Raw genomic sequence first — 15471 nt, forward strand, 5'->3', positions numbered from 1 at the left:
TCTAGTAGGCATAAGACATTGGTTCTCAACTTGTGGATCACAACCCTTGGGGTCAAACAACCCTTTCACAGGGGTCATCTAAGGCCATTGAAAAACACAGATACCATCATCATGATACATAACAGTAGCAATGGAATTAATTATATGGTTGGGTGTTACTACGACATGAGGAACTGCATTAAAATCTTGAAACATTGGGAAGACTGAGAACTGCTGGCATAAGACTTTGAATTTGATCTCCAGAAACTGGGGGGAAAAAGGTAAATCAAACCTTGAGTCTCACATCTTGTCTTGGAGATGATGCTGGAATGGATTCAGACTTTGGGGCCTATTGAGGTAGAATGATTGGATTCTCTATGTAAGAAGAACGTAATTCTAGGGACTTGAATGCTATTGTTTGAATATGTTCCTCAAAGTTCCTGCATTAGAAGCTTAATTCACCTGTAATCCCAGCACTCAGAAGGCTGATACTTGAGTTTGGCTCTGCCAGGAGTTTAGAGTTCCAGGCTACCCTGGGCTACAGACCTTGTATCCCAACAAAATAAAGGAAGAAATAAAATAAATAAAATAAAGGAATAAATAAATAAATAAATCCTTAGTACAATAGTGTTGTTTTGAGACAGGGTCTCGTGTAGCCTAGGCTGGCTTTAAGATACATAGCTGAGCATGACCTCGAACACTTAGTCCTCCTGCCTCTACCTCACAAATGCTGGGATTGCAGGTATATGCAGGTATACCCAGCTCTGACTGATTTCCTTAAAAAAGATATTGAGAACTATGTGTCGTTTTTGTTATTTGGTATTCATATCTTAAAATTTGTCAACACAGATTACCTTCAAAGAAACCAACAAGTAGGAGAAGTCACGGGAGCAGTTTCATTATTTAACTAGTGAAAGGGGATGGGGTGGGATTGAGGAGATGGCTCAATGGTTAAGAGTGCTTCCTGACCTTGTAGAAGTTTCAAGTTCAGTTCCCAACACCCACATAGAGGGTCACAACTGCCTGTGATTCCAGTTTCAGGGGATTGGATGCCCTCTTCTGGGCTCCAGAGTCACCAGGAACTTCACACAGTGTACATGCATGCACACACTCAAACATATTAGATAATGAAAATCTTAAAAATCATTCAACTTGTAAAAGTTTTAAACTAGTTTAAGGAACTAGAATTAATATGGGAAGAAACCTATAATATCTAGTCTGTTGCTTTAAAGAGAATTTACCTAAATATTTAACTTTTAAAATTTTTAAAAGCTTACTTTTGTTTTATGTATATTAATGTTTTGCTTGCACATAAGTATGCACATGCCTGGTATCCATAGAGGCCAGAAGAAGATATCTGGTCTCTTGGAACTAGACTTATAGGTTCTGTAAGCTGCCATGTGGGTGCTGGGAACTGAACCCAGGTCACCTGTAAAAGCAACTATTGCTCTTAACCACTAAGCCATCTTTCCAGCCCCATACTGAACTGTTTTTAAAACTGTACATTCTGCCATAGTGCTATGGAAAATGAGAAATAACACACCATAGATGTGTAGAAGCAAGTCACCTCTTTAGACCTAGTCCACGTGATTTATACAGTTCTTTTCTTTTCTTTGTTGGAGAAGAGGTCTTCCTGTATCGCTCTGGCTAGCCTGGAACTTGCTGTGTAAAATAGGCTTGCCTCGAACTTGCAATGATCCTCTTGCCTCTGCCTCCTGGGTGCTGGGATTGCAGGTGTGCATCACCCTGCTCAGCAGATGCATTTTTTTTTCTTTTTGCAAAGTTTCACTAGCACTATTACTGAATTTAACTGTATTTAATCTTGGAGAGTAGCACTCCCCAAGGGCATAGAATAACTGGTCTGCCCCTTGCACCCTTTCTTCCTGTTTTTCTCTTTTCTCTCGGAGCCACCTTAAACTATGCCCTTGACGTTTGGATTTCTTCCAGTTCTCAGCAGTACAGAACATAATGGTGACTATTAACTAGCTGCTGCCATTCTTGCCTTGGCTGGCATGGGATCAGGTGCTGGTAGCATTCCTCTCTGTGTGCTGTGTTTGATTTGAAGCTTAGAGTGGCTTTTGACATTGGTTCTGATAAACTTTAACTTGATCTTCTGGCCTCCTGACTTGATAATACGACTCCGTAGGTTTTTTTCATTTGTTGAAACAGGGTCTCCTGTAGCCCAGGCTGCCCTCAAACTCTTACGTAGCCGAGGATGGCCTTGAGATTAAGATGCTCCTTCATCTACTTGCTGAGTGGGGATCTTACAGGTATATTCCAGCATGCACATTTTTTATATCCATTCCTTAAATGAACATGCATTTATTGATTTGATATTCAAAGTAGGACTTCTGCAAAATCATCTCAGAAAATATGCATTTGTTTAGATATATACAAAACTGTAGCTGAAACCCTCCAATAGGCTCACCCAGACACACTCTCTGTTTTCTTTCAAGACCGTGCACCACCACACCTAGCTCAGGACCAGAGGAATTTGGTCAGAATAATCCCCCCAGGCCTTGCTGACTGCATTTACAGATTGCTTTTAGAGTCCCCCACATATGCACCAGTGTTCCCTAGCCACAGTGGGCCCTTTCACTGCCTAGAGTCCATTGTGTTCAGCCAAGTACGTGATAGATAAGAAATTAACAAAGAATCCCGACTGTCGTGTGCAGTTCTGTGGTGACAATGGTATATCAGGTGCACTTGGGAAAACTGGGTGTAGAGCAGCAGGATTTGGTGAAACACTGAACCAAAAGATAGTTGCTGGCCAGGGTCACCAGGGCAGCGGAAGCCAGACCAGAGACACGAAAGCAGCAAGGGGGCTCAGATTTCACTCTCTGGGGGAGGATTTTCTGTGTTGGTCAGACACTGGACTTTCACTTAGCTGGTATTTATTTATTTATTTGGTTTGCAAGCTATTAGTTTCCCCCTGCTTCATTATCAATGGCTAATCAAAGACCACTGGTCCCAGCTGGGCGTTGGTGGCGCACGCCTTTAATCCCAGCACTCGGGAGGCAGAGGCAGGCGGATCTCTGTGAGTTCGAGGCCAGGCTGGACCGACAGCCTCCAAAACAATACAGAGAAACCTTGTCTCGTAAAAAAGACCACTGGTCCCTTTGAAGGGGAGTTCAAAGCTGCCCTGATTTTGGGGGAGATAATATAGAAAATGTTTAAATAGAAACCTGTGGGGATGAATTGGACTTCACCTCTCCCAGTTAGAATTTTACATCTAAAACTGAAGCCGTGAACTGTTGCAGCCGTTCAAGTCTCTCATGCCACCTCTCACTATTAGCACGCACATTTTAAAAAATGGTTTTCATTTCTAAGACACAGCCTTAATTAAAAAGTAGTGAGATATTTTTAGTGAGCAAAAGTTAATTGCTGCTTGTGCTATTTATACTTCGGGCAGTAGAAATTGTGTATGACTGGTAATCATTCATGGAGAGGACACGGATGCATATGTGTGAAAAGAAGCTTCCTATTCTCCAGATATTAAGTTGGCTGAGGCTTTGTTTCTACCTTGCAACCAAGGGTTTGGAGGTTGGTGTGTCTGGGCTGGAGAATTGTTAACATACTCAAAACGCAACAGTGAACAACCGTGCTTTCCAGCCTGACCTTAAAAGGGGTCACAATTCATTCGGGGAAACTAGAACTTGGAAAGAGTGTGAGATAAATGTTCATGACATAATGAAATTATAAGAAAATAATTGTTTTGTATCAATTAAAAATAAAAACTTTAAAATCCCACTCAGCGTCTACCTATCCCCTATGTGGAAGGAATTGGCAATAGGGTGGGAGGACGTGGGGGGGGGATAGTGGGGGGGTCCGGGAGGAGGGGAGGGAGAGGGAACTGGGACTGACATGTAAAACAAGCTATTTAAAATTAAAATAATAAAAATATTAAAAGAAATAACTAAATAATAAAAATCAAGCATTAAAAAATAAAAAATAAATAAAATCCCACTCAGCGGAAAAAGAAATTATCAAAGGGGCTTGTGCTTGAATTAATATATGATAAAAGGAGAAATACATCACTTGGTTTATTATAGACTGGATTTCAAGAAGAAGCCTGAGGAAAAAGCAAATGCACTTTATCTAAGTGTTTTCCATAATAGGAATGAAACAGTGTATCAAGGAGTCAGCATATCAGTCCTCCAGAAACAGAGGCAGGAGAACCAGGAGCTGAAGACTGAATTAAAAATGCCCCCTATCAAAGTGTTTTTTATAAAGGGAAAGAAACCATGTATCAAACTAAGTGGCCCATCAGCCCTTCCTAGATAGAGGCAGGAGTCTGGTACACACTAGCTCTGCAGCCATTAGAGGTTATCCTGGTCTACATGAGACCCCGTTTTTTTTTTTTAAAGAAAGAATACAGTAAAATTGGTTAAAATTATGAAAGAGCTTTTGTAGTAGTGTAAGCCTTCACAGCTTAGTCATTGGAGTAAATAAGTGCAGAAAGCACAATAATTTTTCTCTTGATTCTTTCTTAGTTTTGCTTCCCTTCAAAATTCTTCAGTATGAAATAGAAAGCATGTTGCAACTGAAACAGGTTATTAGCAAAAAGGGACAGTTGACAGAACAGAGTTTTGTAAAGTTTAGGGTTCCAGGTAGGCTGTAGGGACAGCAGCCAAAATAGATGATTGCTGGGGAATATTGTTTTAAGGTGTGTTACTTTTGCTTCCATTGCATCTGTTTAAAGCTCTGAAGCTGTGTTACTGCGCCTGTCTAAAACATCTGATGGTTCCAATAAAATGCTGAATGGCCTATAGCGAGGCGGGAGAGAGGAACAGGCAAGGCTGGCAGACAGAGAAGATAAAGATGAGGAGAAATCTGGGAGAAGAGGATCTGGGAACGAGAGAGGAAGGAGGCGGGCTTCAGGGGCCAGCTACCCTAGCCACCCCAGCCATCCCATCCACCCAACGAGGCACAGAGAAAGAAGGAAAGAAAAGGTATATCGGAATAGAGAAAGATAAAATCTCCAAGGTCAAAGACAGATGGGAAAATTTAAGTTAAGAAGAGCTGGCAAGAAACAAGCCAAGCTAAGGCCAGGCATTCATAACTAAGAATAAGCTTCCGTGTGTGATTTATTTGGGAGCTGGGCGATGGGTCCCTCAAAAAAACAAAAGATTGAATCAATCACACAACAACCAATAGCCTTGTTATACTCCAAAGGAATTCACAACCACGAGTTAAAATTTTAGAGGTGAAAATGATATATTTAAACTACTTTAAAATGACTGTGAAAAATCACAGATAGCTTAAAGGGCTATTCCGGGCTGGCAAGAGAATTCAGCAGGCAAAGAGGCTTGCTGTGTAAGTCTGCAGATGTAATTTTGGTCCACGAGGTGAAAGAACTGACTCCCCAAAGCTGTCTTTTCATCTCCACATGCACACTGGAGGGGCCACAACCCACCTCCATCATGCACGCTTTCACACAACAATCAGAAAACATGATAAAACTCCCCCACAAATGTTTTATGTGATAGAATGTTTGCCCATGTGTGTGTAAAATACCTCTGCATAGCTAAATGTCAGCTATTTTAGAGATAGGGTTATAGATATGATATGCTTTGAGCTCTGATTTAATATTACTTTTAAAAAACAACATATAAAACACTAGACATTTATTTTTGTGTCGTAAGAACTTGTTTTTCTTTTCTGTGGTGCTGGAGGTCAAACCCAATGTCGAACATGACAGGCAGGGCTGTAGTGGTTTAAAACGACTATGTGATTGAAGGCGTGGCCCAGGGTAGATCTTCCTACCTTCAAAGATTTTAATTAAAGGTGCATTTCCCCCACTTCATATGGTTTAATTAAGAAAAATCCCACATGGGTACATCCAGCTGCTTGAGTTTTGGTTAATTCCAGGTGTAGTTAAGTTGACAACAAAGTATAGACATCACACCAAATCTAGGGCTTTTCCTTTTCTTCTTCAGAGCTAGGAATTGAACTCCAGGGCCTCACACAGGCTGAACAAGTGCTTAACCACATCCCCAACTACTTTTATTTTTAAGAAAAGGAGTTGTTTTAATCGTGGGTCACGCTCACATGTTTTGGGAGAAGAAAACTGGCTCAGCTTGGAGTCAAAGCTTTTGCTTTATTGGGGAATTATGTAGTTGGTATAGTTGTAATATGGCTAATAGCTTAATTTGCTTTGTTTTGTTTGGGTCAGGGTCTATGCAGCCCTGGCTATCCTGAACTCCACATGTATTCCACGTTGACCTTGAAATCAGAGATGCACCTACCCCTGATTCTTAGAAGTGTAATTTGGTTTGAATTAAGGTCCCTACATCTTAACTTACATGCCTGAACTTCAGTAGGATACATCTTAGAACTGGCATAGCTCGAAAGGAGACAGTCATTTAGTAAGTACTTTCCACTACTAATTAGTGTAACCCGTGATTGCTATGTAAGTTCATGCTATCTAGAGAGAGTGCGAGCAGAGGTGATTAGCGCTGTTAGGAGACATACCTTGAAAGAATTGTTTGAACTAGAGAAATATAGAAAAAGATCAGAAAATAATTATTGCTTTGGTAATGCTTGGAAAACATTCTTTCTCACCCTTACCAACAGCATATTCTGTAACCCAGGCCAGCCTCCGAACTCCAGGAGTTCCGCCTTAGCAGAACTCTGCAGGCACTAAGATTACAGGTGTGAGTCATCATACCTAGCTTCTGAGACTCTCAAAAAGCATTCTAAAACCGGCCTTATCCTAATTAGAAGAGAGTGTTCCTTTGCTCAGCCTTCCCCAGAAAAGACAGCAAAGAATTGCTAGACTGCCCAGAGAGCTCTGGCTGTTTGCCTGGACCTCAAGAGGGAGCAGAACTGGGCAAACAGGAAGAAGGTTGGGGCGGAAGACGCTGGAACACCTGTGCAGGTCCAGTAGGGGAGGCGTTTCAATGCTGACACGGAGCCTGGGGGGGGGTGGCACCTTGAAACGTTCAGCTGTCATGACTCACTGAGGAGTACTCTACTAGTTATTGATTGAAAATGTGTGTGTGTCAAGCGACGAGCAGTTAATACTAAAGCATATGTTAGGGAGTTACTGAGCATACTGTACTCGGTATCTGGTAGCACCAGCCAAATCTGCTGACTGCCAGTAGAGGCAGGCTGGGAAACAACTCGGGGGAAAAAGGAAGTGGTGGTCTGCGTCCAAGATTCCTACCAGAGGCAAGAGAAACCCCGGGTTCTGAACTGGTTCTTTTGCACTACGAGGGAGACATCGGTTTCCGGAGGTGCCCACCAACCTAGAACTCGGGCGAAGCTCAGTGTCACCTCCAGCAGGTGTCAGCCGGGTTCGCGTTACACCAAGTCCGTCTTTCACCATGGCAACTTCCCCAGATGATTACCGGATCGTTTGCCTCTTTTAAAATAAAGATTTCCCGAAAGAACTTATAATGAGATCAAAATGTTTCATTGAGACGCGTTGCATTCTTATTGGACGTTTGACCTCTACACATTTTTTTTGTGTGATTCCGAAGACACCCCCCACCCCGGCAAGGCTGAAGCATCACACCTGGGTAGAGAAGTCCCTAAACAAGAAAGATTTTTAACTAAACACACACACACACCCCTCTGCTCGAACGTGTGGACGGGGTTTCTTTGTCAGTGGCCGGCGGGGAATGCTGACGTGTGGGGGTCGCCTCATTCCAGTGGGGTCTCAGAGGAGGGCAGGGGCCGTGGGCGTCCGCCTTTCCTCTCCATCTTGCAGCGGGGGGTCTGAGTGCGGCTTTCCGTGACGGCGGCGGGGCCGGACGCCGTGGAGGGTCCTCGGGCCGCCGGGAGAGCCGCCTCGGGGAGACCCCGCCGGCCCCCGCGCGCGCGAGTGCGGGCCCGCCCCGATCCCAGGGTGCACCGCGGCCCGCCCCCCTCCCCGCCGGCCCGCCTCCCCTCGGCCCCGGCCCCCTCCCTCCCGGCTGCCGGGAGGCGGGGACGCGGCGGCGGCGGCGGCGGCTGGCTTCAGTCGTGTCTCTCTCACTCACTGGGGAGCCCGGTGGTGGCGGCGCCTTCCGACGCAGAGACTCGCCGGCCGAGCCTGAGGAGGGCAGAGTCGGGACGAGCGGACAGCGGGAGCAAGCCTGCCGGCGCCAGTCGCCTCAGGGTCCGCCATGAGCTGGGGCACCGAGCTGTGGGTGAGTGGGGAAGAGCAGGGCGGCGCGCGCCGGCGGCGGGAGCCCCGGGGTGGCGCGGGGTCCCGGCTCCTCTTTGTGCCGCGAGAGCCCCCCTCGGCCGGGGGAGGCGACGGGGCGGCTGCCGGTGCTCCCGCCGAGGGCACTCAGCCCTAGACGGCCGCCGCCGCCCCCTCTCCCGCCTCCGCCTGACTTTGCGGACTGGAGGGCGGGCGGGCGGCCCCGCTCCGCGCCTTTGTACCCGGCGCCCGACGGCGGGGAAGGGGGGCATTGTCCCGAAGGAGCGCCGCTCGCTCTGCCCGCGCCGCGCGCCTGGGCGACGCCCCAGCTCCAGGTAGGGGGAGCCGGGCGGCTTTGTTCCGAGCCCGGCCTCGGGCCAGCCAGGCCCAACCCACACGCCCATTTCCCCCTCTCTCGCTGCCTCCGGGCTCCGGACCCAGGGCGCCCGCCACCCCGCGCCGGCCAGCTCCGGCTGCAGCCTCTTCGGGCTGGCGGGTCTGCTTTTGTGAGCGGAATTAGGTAGATAGTGGGGTCGGGGAAGGGACGCTCGTCTCGCCCAAAGGAGCGTGCGGCTTGCTTGCGGATGGCTCGGTTTCCCCCTCCCGTTCTTTATTCTCACTTCCCTCTCTTTTTGTCTTCCCTCCGTGCCTTCCGTGGGCGCCGGAGGCTCCAGACAATGCCCAGTGCCTGACCAAGGTGCGGGCGGGAGGGTGAGAGGTCGGAGAATTCGCTCGGGACGCCGCCACCTGAGGGTGAGGTGTGCAGGGCTGTGATTTCTCAGGTGCGGCCGGCCGGCCGGGAGGATTCGCGGCTTGGGGGCGCTGTCTCGAGCGCCTCGGGGCCTCTGCCACTCCCCTTTTTATCCCACCTGTGCATATTTTCCGTGCCTTTGTTTGCGAAAATCTCGGGAAATCTCCGGAGAGAGAGAGGAGGAGGAGGAGGAACAAGTTGTGACTACGTGCTCTAACTGGGATTCGAAGCAGACCGTTTAATTGGCAGGCCGAATGTTTTCTCCTTTTTCCACGTGTTGTACATTGGGAATTTTAGAAGTGACACTTAAAAGCCCTTCTAATCACCTGCTTTACCCAGACCCAGGAATCTGTCCTCTTAAAACTCTGTGTGAGTGTTTGCCCAGTCTGCAAACACACCTCCATTCTGTTTCTTAGATAACATCGTGTTCTAATAATGGGAAGCATCACTTGTAAGTGAATCGTGTAACATTAGTTAGATTTCCAGGCATTGTTGCTTCTTTCCCGTTTGTTTGAGACAGTTTCCCTATAGCCCTGGCTGGCCTGGATCTCGCTTTGTAGACTAGGCTGACTTCGAACTCAGAGATCCACCTGCCTCTGCCTCCTGGTTCTGGGATTAAAGCTTTTCCCTTTTATGTGTACATTTTATGATGGATTACAGTGTCATCAGTGAATGGAAATGAGTATAGTTTTATTTTCCATTTGCAGAATTTACTTATCTATTTGGTGCTGGCAATTGGATCTGAGACCTCACACATGCTAAACAATCACACTATACCATAAAGCTGCATCTCCAGCCCCTTATTTTTTTATTTTAACTCACTTATTTGTATCATACTGTGGGTATATATATATATGGCAAAGAAGCCAGGAGATGGCATTAGATCAGTGGAGCTCTCTAGTTACAGACATGGGGCTCAGTGGGGATGCCGGGAACCAAACTCAGCCCTCTGCAAGAGCAGCAAGCGCTGATAACCATTGAGCCATCTCTCAAACCCTTATTTTCCATCTTTATAAGAGAAGATACGTTTATTTTTTGCCTATTCAGATGACCCAAGCAGAGTAATCTAGAAGGTAAAACAATGCTTCTTAAAAAGTACTTATAGGAAAACCATGAAAAAAATATTACATTTAAAGAAATTCACTTTGTATTTTACTACAAAGAAAACAATTCTAGGAAAAACTAAATATAATTTTAAAGTGTGTGTGTGTGTGTGTGTGTTGGGGGTGGGTGAGTGGGTGCTTAAGGAGGCCAGAAGAGGATGGATGTCTGAGTCTTTGAGGCTGGGGTTACAGGTGCTCATGAGCTGCCTAATGTGGATACTGGGATTTGAACTTGACCCTCTGCAGAAGCAGTATCTGTTTTTAACTGTGGAGCTGTATCTCCAGGCCTTGAAGGAGGATATTGTGCTTTCCAGTGGGTTACAATACACAGTGCAATATACAAACACCTATAATGTCTGTTGTCATTGAGAATTTGTTTTTGGGAAATTTTTCATCAAAATGTAAACACAGAAAACAGTTGTCACATCTCATTTTTAGGATCACATTACTTGTCCTTAAGCTTTAGTTATCAAAAACTCATTGTTACATTCAAATTTGATGACACACAATTAGATGTTCAAATTTAGGTCATTTGTTTTAAATGGTGGTTCTTGCTATCTTTTGTGTGTGTGTTTGCATATGTGGGTTTTTGTGCATATGGAGGACAGAGGTCAAACTTGGGTGTTTTCAGGAACCATCCACCTTGTTTGTAACAGGGGTTTCTCCTTTGAGCTTGCAAGTTAGGTGAGCCTGGTGGCCAGGGAACTCCAGGAACCTGCTTATTTCTGGTTCCTCGGTGCTGGGATTACTCTTTGGCATCTATCTATCTATCTATCTATCTATCTATCTATCTATCTATCTATCTTTCTTTCTTTTATTTAATCTGGTTCTGGGCATTGGATTCTGGCCTTCGAACTTGCAAGGCTCATGTGATTTAAGACTTTATTATTCTTTTCTTTTCTATATATAAGTGTTTGTCTACACATATGTCTATACACCAGGATGTGTGCCTGGGATCTGTGGAAGCTAGAAGGGGCATTGTATTCCCTGGAACATCATGTAGGTCCTGGGAATTGAACCTGGGTCCTCTGGAGGAACAGTCAGTGCTCTTAAACACTGAGCCATCTCTCCAGCCCTGACTTAAGACTTTAGAAGTAACATAAAAATGAGTAGAAAGTAACATAACATCTGAAGGTTGAAACTATATTATAAAAAATGCTTTTTACTCCCTTCATTGTAAGGAAAACTTTGGAAAGATTATATATCCTTTCACCTAGGTTTTAGAATAAGAAGGGTTATGCTTGTGGGAATTCTCAATTTCCTAGAGGGCAGAGATCATGTCTTATTCATTGTTCTTTCATTGTGTACTTCATTACTGTTTCTTCAGTTATCAACATGCTCCTTGACATAGAGCTGGACACTGGTAGGAACTTGAATTAATGTTTTCTGGGTTGACCTGGTTATAGTGGTTAGATTTGACTTGGATTCAATGTAAGATGTCTGGAAGAAAGTAGTGAGTCATAGACGGGGACCAGGCACAGAGGTCGGGTTGGCTGACTGCTTGATTCAGGAACTTGGTGTTTGTGTGTCTCTGTATGTGTAGCTATGCATTAGCATATAATTGACCCAATTTTTGGACCATTTAAAGATCCATAGAGGGAAATCTTAGTTTGCCTTAGAGGGGATCACCTCTTCCCCAATTCTTTGGTGAAAGGAAAAGGCATTCCTTTAGGTTTTATTTATTTAAATTATTTATTTTTATTTTATCTGTAGGAATATTTTGCTTGCATGTATGTCTGTGTACCGTGTGTGCCTGGTGCTGTTTTTTGGTTTTTACGAGACAGGGTTTCTCTGTATTGTTTTCAAGGCTGTCGGTCCAGCCCAGCCTCGAACTCACAGAGATCCGCTTGCCTCTGCCTCCCGAGTGCTGGGATTAAAGGTGTGCGCCACCACCGCCCGGCGCTGGCCAGTGTTCTTAACTGCTGAGCCGTCCCTCCAACCCCTTCCTTTAGGTTTTAGAAGATAAAAATTGCATCTACTTCAAAAAATTTTTTGAAGAGTGTTGGTTTCTTCAGTATATTAATGTTATTGATTCTGAAGCCAGCTGCAACTTTTAAATATGTATTGTTACCACAACTTGTTAATACTATTATCCCTTCTTTTCTCCCATCATCTGTCATTTAGTATTTTTACTTCCATATCACTTTAGTTACTAGAGCTGCTTCTGCAAGTGAAAGACTCTTCAATGGGAAAAGGAGTTAAGTTTGTTTGTGTTACTTTGCTGTATTAAGTATTTTGTGAGCTGATTTATGCACTAAGAATTTGTGTGTGTGTGTGTGTAATAAATTTGTTTTTGAGTGAGACACCACTCTCTAATGATAGAATGCTAAATGATTTAAGTTGCAAATTGTGCTTTGAAAATAGTCTATTGGGACTATACATCATTTTAATGTCATTTATGCTTTTGAGCATTTTCTTTTGTTTCTAAAATCACATTGGTAAAATTTGTGATTGCTTTTGCATAATTTTCACTGACTAGTTCTTTGAAACCTCCTTTATAGTATAAAGGGATGCTTTTAGACATTATATGATGGTATCTGACTGCGTTGTTAATGTGCGATTCAGCATTTAGGATTTGTAAAAAGTCCAAGCTGGACCGATAGCCTCCAAAACAATACAGAGAAACCCTGTCTCGTAAAAACCAAAAAAAAAAAAAAAAAAGTCCAAGCTGACCTCAAATTCTCAGTTGTGGCTGAGGCTGACTTGGATTCTAAGTCTGTCTCCTCCATCTCCCAGGTGCTGGGATCACAGGTGTTACCATTCTGCTTGGCTTCTCTTTAATTTCTTGAGAACACTAATCAGCATCTTTAAACCACCTGATGAGGGGGCTGGAGCTGTGGCTCCACAGTAACAGTAGAGTATTTGCCTAGTAGTTTGGGTTTGACTTCCAGCACTGGGTGTGAAAATCCATTATATGCTTATTTGAAAAGCACACATTCGTCGTCAGGTATCCCCATTTTCAGGAATTAGAATTTTATTTTATTTATGCTTGAACCTATTCTGTTTCTGCTTTTCTAGACAAGTAGCTGGCATGTAATAAGTACTCAGATACTTCTTGACTTGGTGGAGGAATTCAGTGCATTGCTGTAGCTTTGTAATTAAATTATGCTTTGGATACTAAGGTAGTTTTTAATGTCGTGGTTCTGCATCAAGTAGTCAACCATCTATGGTTTGAAAATGTTTAAAAAGGATTGTGTCTGCATGGAACATTAATAACCACTACCTCAACACTCCACTCAGTTAGTATTCCCTAAGCCATGTAGCATAGCAGCTATTTACATAGCATTTATATCGTATTAGGTATTATTAGTAATCTAGAGATGTTTTAAAGTATGTGGGAAAATTTTTCAGTGTGTTCTCAGGTTATGCCAGATATGGGCTCCATCTTGTAGAAGGGACTTAAGCATTCATAGGTTTTTTTTTTTTTTTTTCTGTGAGCAGTCTTGGATACAGTCCTCTATGGATTCTGAGGAAAAGCTAAGCATATTGTATCTGTTTTAGTCTTAGAATCCCTTTCATAACTTGGAAATAAAACCAGTTGTATCTTTTCATATGAGAATATTCTCAGTTTATTTTGATCTGGGGGTCTTGTTTCCTGATTATTTGAGTACAGTTGATTATCTTTAATAGCATACTTTTGGACCTTTCAGAATCTAAAAGGGAGCATTCTAAACACCCAGCTTTTTTGTTGCATGTTTCTACTGTTGGTAGATGTTACCTGTAGGATGGTCAATATGAATTGACATAATAAATTGGGAAAACAAAGGATTCATATAAGTGCCATCACACAGTATGTCCTCCTGTCTTTGTTCTCTTCCATCTTGACATGAGATCTATGAGAACTGTCCATCTATGGTTAGTGGCACATGTAGCACTTTGACTTTTTTGCCTTGTTTAGTGTCACTATGGATCTGGGACCACTTTAAATCAAATTTAATGTTTTGGAATTCACTTGTGGTTGTAAGATTTGCTTTCTCTTCCCTTATCTCTTGGTATTTTATTAGATCAAAGATCTAATTTTTCAAAATTGTCAAACTTCCTAGGACGGAGGTAACTTTTATGCATTCATTTCTGGATGCTCATTTCTATTTTACTTAATGGCCTTGTAGTTTCATACTATTTTGTTTTTATTGACTTTTCTTTGTCCTCTGACAAAGTACCTAACAGAATCAATTTAAGGGCGAAAGATTGGTTTGGGCTCCTGACTCATAGGGTCCAGTTCATGGGAGGGAAGACATGGTGGGTGGCTGAAGCAGCTCTTGTCAGTGATGCTGGGACATTATGGTATGTATGGTTGGTTTTATGTCTCTGGCTCAGTAGCAGTTCCCTGGAAACAGGGCAGGCTGTAACCCTTCAAGGCCTGCCTCTGAGTGACCCACTTACTTCAGCTAGACACCACTCTTAATGGTTTCCACTACTCAAAACAGTACACCAACTGGGGGCTGAGTTTTCAGATGAACCGGTGGTTTCACATTTAAACCACAGCACCCTGACTTGTCTTCGTTGCTTTATTTTATTGAAATACATCTTTATGCAGATTTTAATCTAGATTAAATTTAGTCTAGATTAGTGATATTAATCTAAATAACCTAGTTTGTCATTATTGGAAACCAGGATGTTCTTGTGTTGAGATTTTTAACATTTGCTGTTATGTTCTTAATAGGTGTAAAAGCTGATTTATTATCAATTTTATTTTCTGAATGTACTTTTTTTTTCTTTTTGGATACAAGATCTCATGTAACTGGCCTCAAACTTGCTACACGGTAAAGATTGGCCTTGAATGTCTGATCCTCCTGCCCTCTACTTGTTGATAATGAGATTGTGGACATCCACCCCTACACTTAGTTTGCACGGTGCTGTGGCCTACAAAGCTACAAAGCCAGGGTTTTGTGCATTCTAGGCTGGCATTCTACCATTTGAGTTATGTCCCCAGTTCTTAGTGGGCTTCTTTAGTAGTATTGTCAGTTTGTGTCTTGGAGGATATTTTCTAACACTTCATTGTCTAGATAGGTGTTCTCAACCTTCCTAGTACTGTGAACCTTTAATATATATAGTTCATGTTGTGGTGATCTCCAACCATAAATTTATTTTTACTATTTCATAATGTAATTCTGCTACTGCTATGAATTGTAATCTAAGTATCTGTGTTTTCAAATGGTCTTAGGCAACCCCTGTGAAAGGGTCGTTTCTGACCCCCAAAGATGTTGAGAGCCACAGAGTGAGCACTGCTGGTCTAGATCAAAGATAGGGTTTTTTGTTTTATACCATAACCCCTCCCTTCAAAAACCAACAACCCTAAAAACAACAAAACCAAATGAATTGAAGACCTAAGTGGAAGACTTAAAGCTATAAAAATACTAGAAGAAAACAAAGGCAGCTCCATCCATGACATTGGTCTTGACAAAGATTTTTTATATGACCCGAAAAGTGTTGGTAGCAAAGGCAAAAATAGGCACAAATGGGGTTACATTAAAATGAAAAGCATATGTACAGCAAAGGAAACAATG

General features: G+C 43.3%; 1 protein-coding gene across 3 annotated transcripts in view; it reads left to right on the top strand.

The window, feature by feature from the left end:
* Positions 1-7896: 7896 nt before the first annotated feature.
* Positions 7897-15471, top strand: part of Fnbp1l (formin binding protein 1 like) — a 76863-nt gene continuing 69288 nt past the window's right edge. For 2 of the 3 annotated variants that reach the window (XM_040751926.1, XM_040751928.1), the window contains exon 1: positions 7897-8114. In XM_040751926.1, coding sequence (XP_040607860.1) covers positions 8091-8114 — 24 coding nt within the window. In that variant the 5' untranslated portion in view covers positions 7897-8090. The remainder of the gene's footprint in view (positions 8115-15471) is intronic. The other variant, XM_040751929.1, reaches the window with a different exon arrangement.

Source organism: Mesocricetus auratus, unplaced genomic scaffold (genome assembly GCF_017639785.1).
Source record: "Mesocricetus auratus isolate SY011 unplaced genomic scaffold, BCM_Maur_2.0 Super-Scaffold_100009, whole genome shotgun sequence".
NCBI classification, from domain to species: Eukaryota; Metazoa; Chordata; class Mammalia; order Rodentia; family Cricetidae; genus Mesocricetus; species Mesocricetus auratus.